General features: G+C 50.4%; 1 protein-coding gene across 1 annotated transcript in view; it reads left to right on the forward strand.

The window, feature by feature from the left end:
- The window catches only part of ube2m (ubiquitin conjugating enzyme E2 M), an 84,320-nt gene extending 71,189 nt beyond the window's left edge, over positions 1 to 13,131 (forward strand). Inside the window, exons 3-6 of the mRNA XM_070861817.1 lie at positions 4,481 to 4,519; positions 6,836 to 6,939; positions 9,303 to 9,366; positions 11,746 to 13,131. Of these exons, the coding sequence (XP_070717918.1) occupies positions 4,481 to 4,519; positions 6,836 to 6,939; positions 9,303 to 9,366; positions 11,746 to 11,886 (348 nt within the window). The 3' untranslated portion in view covers positions 11,887 to 13,131. The remainder of the gene's footprint in view (positions 1 to 4,480; positions 4,520 to 6,835; positions 6,940 to 9,302; positions 9,367 to 11,745) is intronic.
- The last annotated feature ends 4,582 nt before the right edge of the window (positions 13,132 to 17,713 follow it).

Consider the following 17,713-nt stretch of genomic DNA (forward strand, 5'->3'; position numbering starts at 1 on the left):
CTGTGTGTGTCTGGCATTGAAGAAGGAACGGGGAGAAACACCTTTACATAATCACCCATGGGCGGTCCCTCGAATCGAGGATGACTTGCTTCCACTCCAAAAAGGGATGAGTTCAATGAAGGGCCTAATATTCCGGATCTCAAACTACATCCTGAAGGGTGGAAGATGCCTGTGGGTGGATTTTTTTTAACGTGGGGTGGCCGTTGCACACCAGCCACCACACGGGGCTTGACAGAGCCAGGTCTTGGTCCAGTGGCAAGGGTTAACCAAGACGACTGGAGATCAGCTCTGCTGCACGGACCTAGTGCGCGCACACATCGCAGTGTGGGCTGGGCCCGTGCTGCCCCTGGGCCCCCGCCTCTCCTGGGCCCCCGCCTCTCCTGGGCCCCGAACTCTCGCCTCCCCTGGGCCCCGATCACGTTGCTCTGCAATCTCTCGCTGCTCCTGCTGTACCTGCCCACGCTCCAATCGCCGACCTGGATTATGGTGACGTCCAATCCAGTTGCCCTCCTGCACCAGCTCGCGCTGCTCCTTGGAGCGGTATGCCGTCACGCTGGTTCCAGGGCCAGTAATTATAGCATCACCGGCTCCTGTTCACACAGGGAGTTCCCACTGACACTGATTACACGGGCATTTGCAATGTCTAATGTTGACATAAAAAGCGTTATGTCATCATTGTAAGTTCTGCGTGCCTACATGCAGATTAAAAAAAATATATAGTATTGATGTTTAAAAATCTTGCACTAATGCTCCACTACTCGATTTGAGTCAGTCGGTGTAAATAAGTGGCCCCAGTATTGTACACCCCACGGGATAAAGCAGCACATCGTCTGTCTCACAATGAGCAAATCCACGGGAGCTCTGCTATATCAGGGAGGTTATGCTTGAACTGTATAAAACACTAGTTAGGCCACAGCTGGAGTACTGCGTGCAGTTCTGGTCACCACATTACAGGAAATATGTGCTTGCACTGGAGAGGGTACAGAGGAGGTTTACCAGGACTGGAGAATTTTAGCTATCGGGAATGATTGGATAGGCCAGGGTTGTTTTCCTTGGAACAGAAGAGGCCGAGGGGAGAACTCATTGAGGTGTATAAAATGATGAGGGGCCTGGATAGAGTGGATAGGAAGGACCTATTTCCCTTAGAGGGGTCAATAACTAGGGGGCATAGACTTAAAGTAATTGGTAGAAGGATTAGAGGAGATTTGAGGAGAACGGTGGGGGTCTGGAACTCACTGCCTGAAAGGGTGGTAGAGGCAGAAACCCTCACCACATTTAAAAAGTGCTTGGCTGTGCACTTGAAGTGCCGTAACCTACAGGGCTACGGACTGAGAGCTGGAAAGTGGGATTAGGCTGGATAGCTTTTTCGGCCGGCACAGACACAATGGGCCGAATGGCCTCCTTCCGTGCTGTAAATTTCTCTGATTCTACATTGGGAGATCAAGGTTCTCTGTTATTAAGCCAGTCTCTGTCACTGTGGAATCCTCTTCAGCTCAGGGGGGTCCAGGAGAGCCACCTCACACTGAGGTGCACACATACCAGTGCTGGTTAATAGAGGGGGCTGCATTGGCATCCAGTCCCTGTGCTGCACAGTACCGGTGACGTCACTCAGGAAGCATAGCGCGTTTGAAAGAAAGAAAAGACTTGCATTTATATAGCGTCTTTCAGAACCTCAGGACGTCTCAAAGCGCTTTACAGCCAATGAAGTACTTTTTGGAGTGTAGCCACTGTTGTAATGTGGGAAACGCGGCAGCCACTTTGCGCACAAGCATTTTGGTAACAAACCTGCCGCCCACTCCATTGCTCAGAGGCTGGCCACGGAGTGGGGAGCCATCACACATCCGAAGGCCCCCCAGCTCCCACTCCCAGCTGTTGGTAGGTCTCAACGGGTAGAGCAGCAAAGAGCTGCAAGAGGCCTCGGCCAGCGAGGGGGACGATCAGGCCAAAGCTCCAGCTGGTGGTGACCCCCCCTGCCCAGCGCACGCATGTTGAGTGAGATCAGGACCGGCTTGGGTGCGATGCCTTCCGCGGTTGAATAACCGCACGCCGCTCGCACGCGGAAGAATGCTTATTTGGGTGCGGCACCAGACGTTTCCCGATAAGAAGAGTCGCAGAGTTGGGCGAAGGTGAAGAATGTGTAGCCAGGCAGGGGAATGGTGTCACCGCCTGTGGAGCAGGTTTGTGTCTGTGCCAAGAGCTCAATCGATTCACAATGAGGTGGTGGGCGGATGAATCAAAGCTTCCCTTCTATTCCACTGGTTCCCAATTAACAGCAGCAGTTTGCCAAGAGAAGTTCCACCTGAAATAGGATTCCCGTTGAAATCCCGCAATCTTCATTTAACGACACGTCCTAAACAAGAATATGCTTCACACAACGAGACCTCCCCTAGTCATAGAATCATAGAATGGTTGCAGCACGGAAGGAGGCCATTCAGCCTGCCGAGGCTGTGCCAACTCTCAGTTAGGCCCTTTCCCCGTAACCCTGCAAATTTCTTTTTCAGGTACTTATCCAGCTTCCTTTTGAAAGCGGCGATTGAGTCTGCCTCCACCACCCTCGGGCCGTGCATTCAGATCCTAACCACTCGCTGCGTAAAAAAGTTTTCCCTCATGTCGTCTTTGGTTCTTCTGCCAATCACCTTAAATCTGTGTCCTCTGGTTCCCGACCCTTCCACCAATGGGAACAGTTTCTCTCTATCCACTCTGTCCAGACCCCTCATGATTTTGAACACCTCGATCAAATCTCCTCTCAACCTTCTCTGCTCCAAGGAGAACAACCCCAGCTTCTCCCGTCTCTCCACGTCACTGAAGTCCCTCATCCCTGGAACCGTTCTCGTAAATCTCCCTCTGCGCCCTCTCCAAGGCCTTCACATCCTTCCTAAAGTGTGGTGCCCAGAATTGGACACAACGCTCCAGTTGGGGCTGAACCCGTGTTTTATACAGGTCCGTCATAATTTACGCACGTTTATATGTCCTCCCATCATTCTTTCTACCAAAATGCATCACTTCACACTTTTTCTGCGTTAAATTTCATCTGCCACGTGCCCGCCCATTCCGCCAGCCTGTCTATATCTTCCTGAGGTCTTATCACGTTCCTCCTCACTGTTCACGATACTTCCAAGTTTTGTGTCATGAAAATGTTGAAATGGTGCCCTGTACACCCACGACCAAGTCATTAATATATATCAAGAAAAGCAGTGTTCCCAGTACCGACCCCTGGGGAACACCATTGTGTACCTTCCTCCAGTCCAAAAAACAACTGTTCATCGTTTGCAAATGGATCAGGAATTCTATCCCCTGTGACTAAGTGAGGTGAATGTGAAAGGGGCTTGGTCCATTGGGATTCTATATCCGGGGGGGGAGGGGGGGGGGACTGAATGGGGAAAGGTTTGGGAGTCGAGGACTGGGGGGACATAGCCTAAAAATTCCAGCCAGATCGTCGAATTTTATAGAATCCGAGAATTGTACAGCACAGATCTTTCAGGGGGAAGTTGGGAAACACAGTTACACACACAGGGTGATAGAAGTTTGGAACTCTCTTCCGCAAACAGCAGTTGATGCAAGATCAATGTTCATTTAAAATCGGAGATTGATAGATTTTTGTTAACAAATGGTATTAAAGGGATATGGGGCAAAGGCGCGGGTAAATGGAGTTAGTTCGCAGATCAACCACAATCTCATTGAATGGCAGAATAGGCTCAAAGGGCTAAATGGCCTCCTCCGATTCCTATGTTCCTGGAAAGAAAGACTTGCATTTATATAGCGCCTTTCACGGTCACCGGACGTCTCAAAGTGCTTTACAGCCAATGAAGTACTTTTGGAGTGTAGTTATTGTAATTTAGGAAACGCAGCAGCCAATTTGCGCACAGCAAGCTCCCAAAAACAGCATTGTAATAATGACCAGATAATCTGTTTTATTGTTATGTTGATTGAGGGATAATTATTGGCCTCAGGACACCGGGGATAACTCCCCTGCTCTTCTTCGAAATAGTGCCGCGGGGTTTTTATACGGTCCACTTGAGATCTTTTACGTCCATCTGAGAGGGCAGGCGGGGCCTCCCGTTTAATGTCTCATCCGAAAGACGGCACTTCCGACAGTGCAGCGCTCCCTCAGTACTGCACTGGAGTGTCAGCCTAGATTTTTTTTTTTTGTGCTCAAAGTCCCGGGAGTGTTCCTAGTGGAATTCTGTCCAAAGTGGGTGATCTGGCAGGGATTTGGCCTATTGGGATTGTGTACATTGGGAACGAACGATAAAGGCATTTTGTCCATGTGGATTCTATCTCGTGGGAAGCTGTTTGCATCACTGGAATTCGGCTCAAACGGGGCCGAGTCTATTGATGGTCACCGACGGTGTGAATGGGGATAGGGTTTTCTTTATTATGGCTCTGGTTGGGACTTGTCCATTTATCTGCCATTTTATTTTTTTTTAATGCAGCTGGTAATTATTTCTGGATTAAACCTTTTTGCTCTTTTTGCTTTCAGGGGTTCTATAAAGGAGGCAAATTTGTGTTTAGCTTTAAGGTAAGTGGGCTCCGACCGCGGTAATCACTGTCAGTTTGGAATTATTTCACTGCGTAGAGGAAGGAGCTTCCAAATTGGACTGCAAGTGACTGGTTTTGATTGAGTACGAATCTGTTGTATTAAAACTGTTGCAATGTCCGACAGCAAGGCTGGGCGCGTCTGTTGTGTCTCAGGTGTGGATTTCCTGCTCCTCTCGAGCCTGCTCTGGGAACTGTAACCCCTGTGCATTGAACTCCCTTAACGTCAAAGCGCAACACTGCTCTTGCCTGATATTTACAGTCTGATCCCGCAAAGCTCCTGATATTTAGAACCTGATTTCAGCATGTTACTGTTTGATCCAAACCAGCGATTTTAATGTAGTGCTCACCTCCCCGAAAATAAGAACATACAAAGCAGGAGCACGCCCTATGGCCCCTCGAGCCCGCTCCACCATTCAATGAGATCACGGCTGATCTTCGACCTCAACTCCACTTTCCTGCACTGTCCCCATATCCCTTGATTCCCTTAATATCCAAAAATCTATCGATCTCTGCCTTGAATATACTCAAAGACTGAGCCTCCACAGCCCTCTGGGGCAGAGAATTCCAAAGATTCACTACCCTCTGAGTGAAGAAATTCCTCCTCATCTCAGTCCTAAATGGCCGACCCCTTATCCTGAGTCTGTGACCCCTGGTTCTGGACTTCCCCAACATTGGGAACATTCTTACTGCATCTAACCTGTCCAATCCCGTCAGAATTTTATATGTTTCTATGAGATCCCCTCTCATTCTTCTAAATTCGAGTGAATACTGGCCTAGTCGATCCAGTCTGTCTTCATATGTCAGTCCTGCCATCCTGGGAATCAGTCTGGTGAACCTTCGCTGCACTCCCTCAATAGCAAGAATGTCCTTCCTCAGATTAGGAGACCAAAACTGGACACAATATTCAAGGTGTGGCCTCACCAAGGCCCTGTACAACTGCAGCAAGACCTCCCTGCTCCTATACTCAAATCCTCTCGCTATGAAGGCCAACATGCCATTTGCCTTCTTCACCGCCTGCTGTACCTGCATGCCAACTTTCAATGACTGATGCACCATGACACCCAGGTCTTGTTGCACCTCCCCTTTTCCTAATCTATCACCATTCAGATAATATTCTGCCTTCCTGTTTTTGCCACCAATGTGGATAACCTCACACTTATCCACATTATACTGCATCTGCCATGCATTTGCCCACTCACCTAACCTGTCCAAGTCACCCTGCAGCCTCTTAGCGTCCCCCTCACAGCTCACACTGCCACCCAGCTTAGTGTCATCTGCAAACTCGGAGATATTACATTCAATTCTTTTGTCCAAATCATGAATGTATATTGTAAATAGCTGGGATCCCAGCACTGAACCTTACGGTACCCCACTAGTCACCGCCTGCCACTCTGAAAAGGACCCGTTTATTCCTACACATTGCTTCCTATCTGTCAACCAGTTCTGAATCCACGTCAATACATTCACTTCTTCCCCCAATGCCCCCCATCCCAGGAATCAGTCTGGTGAACCTTCGTTGCACTCCCTCTATGGTAAGTATTTCCTTCCTTGGGTAAGGAGACCAAAACTGCACACACTATTCCAGGTGCGGTCTCACCAGGGCCCTATATAATTTATAATTATATTCTGCGTTTCTTTCATTGTGCGCCATTTGTGCAATTCGACAAAAGCCTGCATAAACTCGGCCTCCCCAACAAAAATAACTGCAGGCTGATCATCATCATAGGCAGTCCCTCAGAATCGAGGAAGGCTTGCTTCCACTCCAGAAGTGAGTTCTCAGGTGATTGAACAGTCCAATACGGGAATTACAGTCTCTGTCACAGGTGGGACAGACAGTGGTTGGGGGAAGGGGAGGGTGGGACTGGTTTGCCGCACGCTCCTTCCGCTGCCTGCGCTTGGTTTCTGCACGCTCTCGGCGACGAGACTCGAGGTGCTCAGCGCCCTCCCAGATGCATTTCCTCCACTTAGAGCGGTCTTTGGCCAGGGACTCCCAGGTGTCGGTGGGGATGTTGCACTTTCTCAGGGAGGCTTTGAGGGTGTCCCTGTAACGTTTCCTCTGCCCACCTGGGGCTCGCTTGCCGTGAAGGAGTTCCAAGTCGAGCGCTTGCTTTGGGAGTCTCGTGTCGGGCATACGGACAGAGTGCTGATTAGCAGGCTGATAGCCTCCTCCTGCCGCCCTCGAGCGAGTTAATGGTGTAACTCTGCTCCTCAGCCTCAGAGTAAAGTGTTCTCGCTGCTCCCTGATACGTTGGTTAACCTTTGATACGCTCTGCCTGCGTGTCTGTGTGTTTTGTAGGTTGGACAAGGGTATCCACACGATCCTCCAAAGGTGAAATGTGAAACCATGGTGTACCACCCGAACATCGATTTAGAAGGCAACGTTTGTCTAAACATCCTCAGGTAGGCCGAAATGCCGTCGGGAGGGGTAGTGTGGGCTGCTTGCACGTCTTGTGTTGCTTCTCGAGCTCAGCAGCTGTTGCTGGCTGTTTCGAGGTGTGTGTCGTAAAGGGACGGAGTATAAAAGTAGGCAAGTTCTGCGAGGAGATTTAAATGTTGAGAGATTATGAAATGATGCAGTACAGAGGGATCTGGGGGTCCTTGTGCATGAAACACAAAAAGTTAGTATGCAGGTACAGCAAGTGATCAGGAAGGCTAATGGAACGTTGGCCTTTATTGCAAGGGGGATGGAGTATAAAAGTAGGGAAGTCCTGCTACACCTGTGCAGGGTATTGGTGAGACCACACCTGGAGTACTGCGTACAGTTTTGGTCTCTCTTTAAGGAGGGATATACTTGCACTGGAGGTAGTTCAGAGAAGGTTCACTAGGTTGATTCCTGGGATGAAGAGGTTGACTTATGAGGAAAGGTTGAGCATGTTGGGCCTATACTGATTGGAGTTTAGAAGAATGAGAGGCGATCTTATTGAAAGATATAAGATTCTGAGGGGGCTTGACAGGGTAGATGCAGAGAGGATGTTTCCCCTCGTGGGGGAATCTAGAACTAGGGGACATAGTTTCAGAATTAAGATATCACCCATTTACGACGGAGCTGAGGAGGAATTTCTTCTCTCAGAGGGTCGTAAATCTGTGGAATTCTTTGCCCCAGAGAGCTGTGGAGGCTGGGTCATTGAATTGAATATATTTAAGGCGGAGATAGACCGATTTTTGAACAATAAGGGAGTCGAGGGTTATGGGGAGTGGGCAGGGAAGTGGAGTTGAGACCAGGATCATGATCGTATTGAATGGCGGAGCAGGCTCGAGGGGCCGAATGGCCGACTCCTGCTCCTATTTTAATGTTGTTATGTATCTGTACGTGCTACCCTCTGGCCAGATGTTGGTGGATGCTACAGTACGTAAACCGGCTCATTGACGCAACCTGTTGCGAAGCTGGGAGCTGGTTTCAGTTCAAGTGCTTGCATACGAGTGGCTTCACAAGTAGATCTCAGTCCGACCCTCGGGTGGGCTGAGTGACTGACAGGGTAGATGCAGGGTGGAAATTCCTCCGGGCTTGCACTTCAGCCCCATCTAGGGGCTGACAACAGAACAGCACGGCAACGCCTGTGACCACACATATTTTGAGTCAAAATCCAGTATGAAAGAAAAAGACGTGCATTTATACAACGTCTTTCACGGAACGTCTCAAAGCGCTTTACAGCCACTGAAGTACTTTTAAAGTGTAATCACTGTTGTAATGTGGGAAACGCAGCAGCCAAGTTGCGCACAGCAAGCTCCCACAAACAGCAATGTGATAATGACCAGATAATCTGTTTTTGTTATGTTGATTGAGGGATAAATATTGGCTCCAGGACACCGGGGATAACTCCCCTGCTCTTCTTCGAAATAGTGCCATGGGATCTTTTACGTCCGCCTGAGAGGGCAGACGGGGCCTCGGTTTAACGTTTCTTCCGATAGATGGCACCTTCAACAGTGCAGTACTGCCCCTCCGACAGTGCGGCGCTCCCTCAGTACTGCCCCTCCGACAGTGCGGCGCTCCCTCAGCACTGCCCCTCCGACAGTGCGGCGCTCCCTCAGCACTGCCCCTCCAACAGTGCGGCGCTCCCTCAGCACTGTCCCTCCGACAGTGCGGCGCTCCCTCAGTACTGCCCCTCCGACAGTGCGGCGCTCCCTCAGTACTGCCCCTCCGACAGTGCGGCGCTCCCTCAGTACTGTCCCTCCGACAGTGCGGCGCTCCCTCAGCACTGCCCCTCCGACAGTGCGGCGCTCCCTCAGCACTGCCCCTCCGACAGTGCGGCGCTCCCTCAGCACTGCCCCTCCGACAGTGCGGCGCTCCCTCAGCACTGCCCCTCCGACAGTGCAGCGCTCCCTCAGCACTGCCCCTCTGACAGTGCGGCGCTCCCTCAGCAATGCCCCTCCGACAGTGCGGCGCTCTCAGTACTGCACTGGGAGTGTCAGCCTGGATTTTTCATGCTCAAGTCCCTGGAGTGGGGACTTGAACCCACAACCTTCTGACTCAAGAGGCGAGAGTGCTGCCCACTGAGCCACGGCTGAAAGGGTGGGAGCGATTAAATGACTAAAAGGATGATGGTACGAGGTTAGTTGCTTTGCAATTTTCACTTTAACTGAGTTGCTGCTTATTCAGCAAGGTAAGGCTCGCTGTATACCTGCGCTTCCGTGGAGCAGGGAACGATTACGTGTTGCAGAACTGTATGGAGTTGTGTATTCAGCAGGCTAAGGATCGCTTGGTGCCTAATTGTGCAAACCGTATCTGACTTTTTCTTTAATTCGCCTTCTGTTTCCTTACACAGAGAGGACTGGAAACCTGTATTAACAATAAACTCTATAATTTATGGGCTGCAGTACCTGTTTTTGGTAAGTGGACAAACCACGACAAGTCTGATGTTAGAGTGGGAGTGGGGAAACCCGTTTTCAGCCACCGCATTTTCAGTCATACTTTTAAGAATGTTCAGCACCAGGAGCCCTCCAACTTGTTGCATTTGCTGGGCACTTGCCATGGAGCCTCCAGGGCCACCGAGCAATATTCCCATTGACTATGTGTCTGAAGCTGTGCATCGCAGCAGCTCTGGGTTGCCCCGACTTGGGATTTATCCACCAGTATGGGAATAGCGCTAAGCCCCTCTCCAAGCCTCCAGGCTTACGAGCATCAAATGAAACCAGCCATCAAGTAAGAAATATGAGTGCAAAGGGAATGGAGTTGGCTGCGTTTCACGGATCAGATGGCCGGGGCTCATAGGCCACAGATTGGACACCCCCGCTGTGCACGAGTGGTTGAGCCTTGGCTCAGCTGTTTCTGGCTGGGACTGCCAAAAGACTTGTTCTGTTACAGCTATTCGTTGCTCTTTCTCGGTGTCTAATCTGTGGTAAATTTGCTTTGTATATCACTCACTCCCTATATCCGTGCCATCATTCAGACCGCCTATTTCCACCCCCTGTAACATCGCCAGACTTCACCCCTTGCCTCAGCTCATCCGCTGTTGAAGCCCTCATCCATGCCTTTGTTACCTCCAGACTTGACCATTCCAACGCACTCCTGGCTGGCCTCCCACATTCTACCCTACGTAAACTTGAGGTCATCCAAAACTCGGCTGCCCTGTGTCCTAATTCGCACCAAGTCCCGCTCACCCATCGCCCCCTGTGCTCGCTGGCCCGTGTCCTAACTCGCACCAAGTCCCGCTCACCCATCACCCCCTGTGCTCGCTGGCCCGTGTCCTAACTCGCACCAAGTCCCGCTCACCCATCACCCCCTGTGCTCGCTGGCCCGTGTCCTAACTCGCACCAAGTCCCGCTCACCCATCACCCCCTGTGCTCGCTGCCCCGTGTCCTAACTCACACCGAGTCCCGCTCACCCATCACCCCCTGTGCTCGCTGACCTACATTGGCTCCCGGTTAAGCAATGCCTCGATTTTAAAATTCTCATCCTTGTTTACAAATCCCTCCATGGCCCTCGCCCCCTCCCTATCTCTGTAATCTCCTCCAGCCCCACAACCCTCCACCCCCCCAAGATCTCTGCGCCCCTCTAATTCTGCCCTCCTGAGCATCCCTGATTATAATCGCTCAACCATCGGTGGCCGGGCCTTCTGTTGCCTGGGCCCCAAGCTCTGGAACTCCCTCCCTAAACCTCTCTGCCTCTCTACCCCTCTTTCCTCCTTTAAGACGCTTCTTGAAACCGACCTCTTTGACCACCTGCCCAATTTCTCCTTATGCAGCTCGGTGCCAGATTTTGTTTGATAATATTCCTGTGAAGCGCCTTGCGACGTTTTACTATATAAAAGGCGCTATATAAATGCAAGTTGCGCAGAGAGTTGTGAAGCGGGAACGTTGGAGTACACCAAATCCCAACATTTTCCTGGCACTCAGGGTCCCCAGATCCCTGTTAGGTTGTACCGGCCGTGGCATACAGCGGACAAATGGTACCTGTACGAACACGGCGGCTATAACAATAACAACTTGAATTTATATAGCGCCTTTAACGTAGTGAAACGTACCAAGGCGCTTCACAGGAACATTATGAGATAAAAAATTTGAAACCGAGCTGCATAAGTAGAAATTAGCGCAGGTGACCAGAAGCTTGGTCAAAGAGATCGGTTTTAAGGAGCGTCTTGAAGGAGGAAAGAGAGGTAGAGAGGTTTAGGGAGGGAGTTCCAGAGCTTGGGGCCCAGGCAACAGAAGGCACGGCCACCGATGGTGGAGCGATTATAGTCAGGGATACTCAGGAGGACAGAATTAGAGGAGCGCAGACATCTTGGGGGGTGGGGGGGTGGGAGTGGTTGGGGGGGGGGGTGGTTGGGGGGGGGTGGGGTGGGTGGGTGGTTGGGGGGGGGGTGGGGTGGGGTGGGTGGGTGGTTGGGGGGGGGGTGGGGTGGGGTGGGTGGGTGGGGGTGGGGGGGGGGGTGGTGGGTGGGGTGGGGTGGTGGGGGGCTGAAGGCGAGCGATGTTACGGAGGTGGAAATAGGCGGTCTCAGTTACGCTGCGGATGTATGGCCGAACGCTCATTTCGGGGTCAGATATGAGCCCCAGGGTTGCGAACAGTCTGGTTCAGCCTCGGACAGGAGTTGGGCAGAGGGATGGAGTCGGTGTCTCGGGTGATGAGCGGTGGGGTACAGTGTGCACCGCCCCGTTAACACTCAGCGATCGGCGCTGTCCGGACTTTCTGTGGTCAAAACGTCGGGTGGATTTAATTGCGTTTCTCTTCTTTTTTTTTTTCCCCCGCTCTCTCTTTCTCTCGTTCAGGAACCTAACCCCGAGGACCCCCTGAACAAGGAAGCTGCGGAGGTCCTTCAGAACAACAGACGCCTCTTCGAGCAGAATGTGCAGCGATCTATGCGTGGCGGCTACATTGGGTCGACTTACTTCGAGCGATGCCTTAAATAGGGCCCAGTGCACACAAACTGAAGCTACAGAGAGAGAGAGTGTGAGAGAAAGTGGAGAGGAAACAAAATCTGACATACTTAAATATATTAAAAAAAACATTTAAAAAAACTCGACCGGAAGCAGTAGAGTGAATGAGGAGGCGTTTGACACTTACACTCTCAGCTTATTGCCACTGGAGGAAAACCGATTGGAATTTTTTTTTTAAAAGAGGACTTGCTTGATTGTTATAGCTCTAGAGCATGCCAGGAAATACGGAATAGGTTTGGTTCTCTTACCCCTCCCCTCCCCCGCCCCAACTCCTTCCCACTCAATTAAACTTACTGTAAATGTATTTCACTTGAAGAGTGCTGCCATCTTTATGTTAATAAAAGTTTTTTAAATGTCTCCAGAATATTTCTGCCCCCCCCCCCCCCTTCCAACCCGACCCGACCCTGCCTGGTCCCATCGCCTCTGCTGCCTACCCGACTCTCTGCTGTCGGTGCAAACCGAGCGGGACGCCATTGCTCCGGAGGAGGAGGAGGAGGAAGTTGCCAGTTGGATCTGGAGAGAGAAAAAGAGAGAGACGCAAACTGTAACTGCGGCGTCTGATCTGTTTTGAATGTTTTGCCTGTTCATTAAGTTGTATAGTTTTTTTTTTAAATGAAAAGTTCCCCTCCCATTTTGATTCTGTAGTAGGTTATTTTCTCGACTGTGTATTTGGAATGTTGTTCAGTGGTTGTCGTTTCCACTCCATACGTGTACCACCATAGACTGCTGGCTGCTGTTTCCTCCCCTTCTACGGTGCGGGGAGTATTGGTTCATTGAGTTAACCGTGTTGCCTCGCCAATGCAGCTCCTGTAATGCTCAAGCCGTTACGTTCTTCCAAGCTGTAAATATCAACTACCTTTTTTTGTGTGTGTGTGTGTGTGTGTTAACTCTCGATCCCTAGGAGTGTGCATGTTTATACAACGTAATCGCAACGCAGGGCTGCCTCTTAACAAAAGAAGAACTGACTGCTTCTATACCCGGACATCATAGTCTCACCCACCTCGTGCTGGTCATGATCTCGCACCTGTCTTCATATCGCCGAGTTATTCTGATGTTGGTGTATTGACCTGATTGTTTAAAAACCAATAACTCATGGTTCGGTTTTAATTTAAAGCGATTTCACCCAGTCTGTGATGTTTAATTTTTACTGACCGCAGTTTATTTCAAAAAATAATAAAAAGAAACTCCGTTCCATCTAACTATCCCTTTTAAATGTAACCTGCTCCTGCCTTTTATTCTGCTTGGTACCATATCCCTAAATAAACACTTGCCTCTCCTACCTTCTCCCCACCCCACCCTCCACTTCCCTTTTGATGGTCTAGCACTGTGTGGCATAAATAGGCTGGGAGGATCCTAAGGTTAGGTCCAGGCTTGTGCTGAAAATGGAGATCCTGGCTTTTGGGGTGGGGGGGAGCGGGGTGGAGGTTGGGTGTGTTACAACTGGGCTGAGCCCCTTGAGATTTATTTTTGGGGGGGGAGGGTGGGTAAAGAGAAATCAGCCAGGGTCCTTACTGCTGCGGGAAAGTGGGCACAAGGAGGGTGGCGGTGGCACAGGACAGGCCAGGATCCAGTTTGGCTGTCATGGTCGAATAGCCTGGTGACTTATGAAGAATGGCCACATGGAACTGTGTGCCAAAGGACAAAACTCCAGCAAGAAGTACAAAAACATTGGGCAGAGGAAGCCTTATTGGCTCCTACACCATTTCTATTTTGGGCATTTTAAACACCGCCTGGGTGCGGGGGGTTATCAGAACATAAGAAATAGGAACAGGAGTCGGCCATTCGGCCTCTCGAGCCTGCCCCGCCATTCAATGAGATCATGGCTGATCTTCGACCTGAACTCCACTTTTCCTGCGCTATTCCCATATCACTTGATTCCCTTAATATCCAAAAATCTATCGATGTCTCTCTTGAATATACCGAGATTATTAAGACTGAGCCTCCACAGCTCTCTGGGGTAGAGAATTCCAGAGATTCACCCCCCTCTGAGTGAAGACATTTCTCCTCATCTTAGTCCTAAATGGCCGACCCCTTATCTTGAGACTGTGACCCCCCTGGTTCTAGACTCCCCAGCCCGGGGGAAACATCCTTCCTGCATCTACCCTGTCAAGCCCTGTAAGAATGTTGTATGTTTCAATGAGATCACCTCTCATTCTTCTAAACTCTAGGGAATATAGGCCTAGTCTACTCAATCTCTCCTCATAGGACAAACCCCCCCCATCCCAGGAATCAGTCTGGTGAACCTTCGTTGCACTCCTCAATGATTCGATGCAAACAGGTTACAGGTGTGACACATAAGGCCGAGAGACTTGTTAAAGCAGAGTTTGTACCCTGGCCTTTTAAATGCCCCATGCCCTCCACGGCAACCTTTTAAATGGTAACTTTTGTTCGATTATATGCAGGTGGCATGTGTTGTATCGGAAGTTTCTCCAGCTCTTGGCTGACGCCTGAGTCTGAAAATCACTGAACTGATCACAGCAGAGTATGGGTCTACTGTGTGCTTTTGCAGTTTTCCTAACATTTGCTTGGCATAGAGCCCCATACAGTGCCGTATCTACCCCCCCCCCCCTTAGGAACACAAGAACAGGAGGAGGCCATTGGGTCTGTTCCACCATTCAATGAGATCATGGCTGAAAAGCAACCTAACTCCATCTACCCGCCTTTTCCCCCATATCCGTTAATACCTTTGGTTGGCAAACTCAGATTTAAATTTGAATTGGTCTAGCAACCATCGCCATTCGTGGAAGAGATTTCCAAACTTCTACCACTCTGTGTGTAGAAGTGTTTCCTAATTTCACTCCTGAAAGACCTGGCTCTAATGTTTAAACTTCACCCCCTAGTCCTAGACTCCCGAACCAGTGGTTGGCACTACGCTATTTTGTACTTAGGGCTTCTTTCACTGTCTTTGTTTCAGCTCTGCTCATTCCAGAAATATTTCCGCTCCTGCTCGCTGTGAAACACTTTCCTACGGACCAGTATTTTAAGTGGCATGGTTGACCCATGCCAAGAAAGACATTGAGCCTCGTTGCCAGACTTGGCGTGTGGGCGATGATGTCGTTCAGCTTGTAAGGATCTAATTCGGTTGGACACGCGGCGTTATCACTTCACCCAGACAGTGGAGATCTTTGAATGATGTAAATCCTAATCTTAGCCCTGATGGATCAACAGCAAAGGACCCATCCCTCAGTGGTGCTCCGCTGAAGGAACCTGATGCTTTGACTTGGTTTTCCCCACTTACAGACATTATAAACTGAAGCCTTTTATGACCTGACCCAATCTGCTCTCCTATCATGTGTTGTAATGCATGTCGAATCACAGAATGGTTACAGCACAGAAGGAGGCCATATGGCCTGTCGAGCCCGTGCCGGCTCTGCAAGAGCACTTCAGCCAGTCCCACTCCCCCGTAGTCCTGTGAATTTTTCTTCTTCAGGTATTTATCCAACTCCCTTTTCAAAGCCACGATTGAGTCTGCCTCCACCACCCTCTCAGGCAGCGCATTCCAGATCCTAGCCACTCTCTGCGTAAAAAAGTGTTTCCTCGTGTCGCCTTTGGTTCTTCTGCCAATCGCCTGAAATCTGTGTCCTCTGGTTCTCGACCCTTCCACCAGTGGGAACAGTTTTTTTATCTAATCTGTCCAGACCCCTCATGATGTTTACACCTTGATCAAATCTCCTCTCAACCTTCTCTGCTCTAAGGTGAACAACGCCAGCTTCTCTAGTCTATCCACGTAACTAAAATCCCTCATCCCCAAAACCATTCTCGTAAATATTTTCTGCACCCTCTCTAAGGCCTACACATCCTTCCTGAAGTGCGGTGCCCAGAATTGGACACCATACTCCATTTGACGGCGAAGCAGTGTTTTATAAAGGTTCATCATAATTTCCTTGCTTTTGTACTCTGCCTCTTCCACCTGAGAGAGCAAGCAGGGCCTCGGTTCTACACCTCATCCAACAGTGCAGCACTCCCTCAGGACCGCCCCTCCGACAGTGCAACACTCCCTCAGTACTGCCCCTCCGACAGTGAGGCGTTCCCTCAGTACTGTCCCTCCGACAGTGAGGCGTTCCCTCAGTACTGCCCCTCCGACAGTGAGGCGTTCCCTCAGTACTGCCCCTCCGACAATGAGGCGTTCCCTCAGTACTGCCCCTCCGACAGTGAGGCGTTCCCTCAGTACTGCCCCTCCGACAGTGCGACACTCCCTTAGTACTGCCCCTCCGACAGTGCGGCTCTCCCTTAGTACTGCCCCTCCGACAGTGAGGCGTTCCCTCAGTACTCCCCCTCCGACAGTGCGGTGCTCCTTCAGCACTGCCCCTCCGACAGTGCGACACTCCCTCAGTACTGCCCCTCTGACAGTGAGGCGTTCCCTCAGTACTGCCCCTCCGACAGTGAGGCGTTCCCTCAGTACTGCCCCTCCGACAGTGCGGTGCTCCTTCAGTACTGCCCCTCCGACAGTGCGGTGCTCCTTCAGCACTGCACAGGGAGTGTCAGCCTAGATTTTTGTGCTCAAGTCTCTGGAGTGGGACTTGAACCCACGACTTTCTGACCCAGCGAGAGTGCTGCCCACTGAGCTGACAAATGTTTCAATTTAAAAATACTGCAGTTGACGTATTCCAGGTTCAACGTTAAGATTTTTGAGGATTATCGCCAACATGAAGCCAACACACAATAGATGAGACGATTTACTGAGATAAACTTATTAACCTGCCTGAAGGCAAGCAAGCTATTTTGCTCATCAGCATTTTCACAGTTCCATGACAACCAGATTGAGTGGCTTTGAGGTTTATTATATTTCAAATACTTTCCTCATCTCCTTTATTTACGATGCAAGCCCTTGCTAGGATACGGTTCCAAACTCACCAACAGCTTTCTAGAAAGAAGGAAAAAGTAAGATGCAGGAATTCTGAAATCTAAATCACCGGAGACACTCAGCAGGTCAGGCAATCTCCAGCAAAACATATTTATCTCCTTCCCTCATTCTGTTTCTTCTTCAATCCGTCTCATCTGTAATATCTTTTACGTCCTGAGGAAAATGTTACACCTGAAATGTCAGCAGTCTGGTGTTTCCTCAAAAGACGTTACTTAATGTCTCCAAGACAACTTAGTGAGACAATTCCTGTAAGAAAGACTTGCATTTATATAGTGCCTTTCACAACCACCAGAAATCTCAAACCACTTTGCAGCCAATGAAGTACTTTTGGAAGTGTAGTCACTGTTGTAACGTGGGAAATGCAGCAGCTCAATTTGCGCACAGCAAGCTCCCACACACAGTAATGACCAGATAATCTGTTTTTTTGATTGAGTGATAAATATTTGAGCAGAACACCTCCCCTGCTCTTCTTTGAAATAGTGCCATGGGATCTCTTACATCCACCTGAGAGGGCAGATGGGGCCTCGGTTTAACTTCTCATCCGAAAGATGGCACCTCCGACAGTGCGGCACTCCCTCAGTACTGCACCTCCGACAGCGCAGTACGGCGCTCCCTCAGTACTGCCCCTCCGACAGCGCAGTACGGCGCTCCCTCAGTACTGCCCCTCCGACAGCGCAGTACGGCGCTCTCTCAGTACTGCCCCTCCGACAGCGCAGTACGGCGCTCCCTCAGCACTGCCCCTCCGACAGTGCGGCATTCCCTCAGCACTGCACTTCTGACAGTGCGGCACTCCCTCAGCACTGCCCTCCGACAGTGCGGCACTCCCTCAGCACTGCCCCTCCGACAGTGCGGCGCGCCCTCAGCACTGCACTGGGAGTGTCAGCCTAGTTTTAAGCGCTTAAGTCCCTGGAGTGGGACTGGAACCCACACCTTCTG

The sequence above is a fragment of the Pristiophorus japonicus genome, chromosome 19 (assembly GCF_044704955.1).
Source record: "Pristiophorus japonicus isolate sPriJap1 chromosome 19, sPriJap1.hap1, whole genome shotgun sequence".
NCBI lineage: Eukaryota > Metazoa > Chordata > Chondrichthyes > Pristiophoridae > Pristiophorus > Pristiophorus japonicus.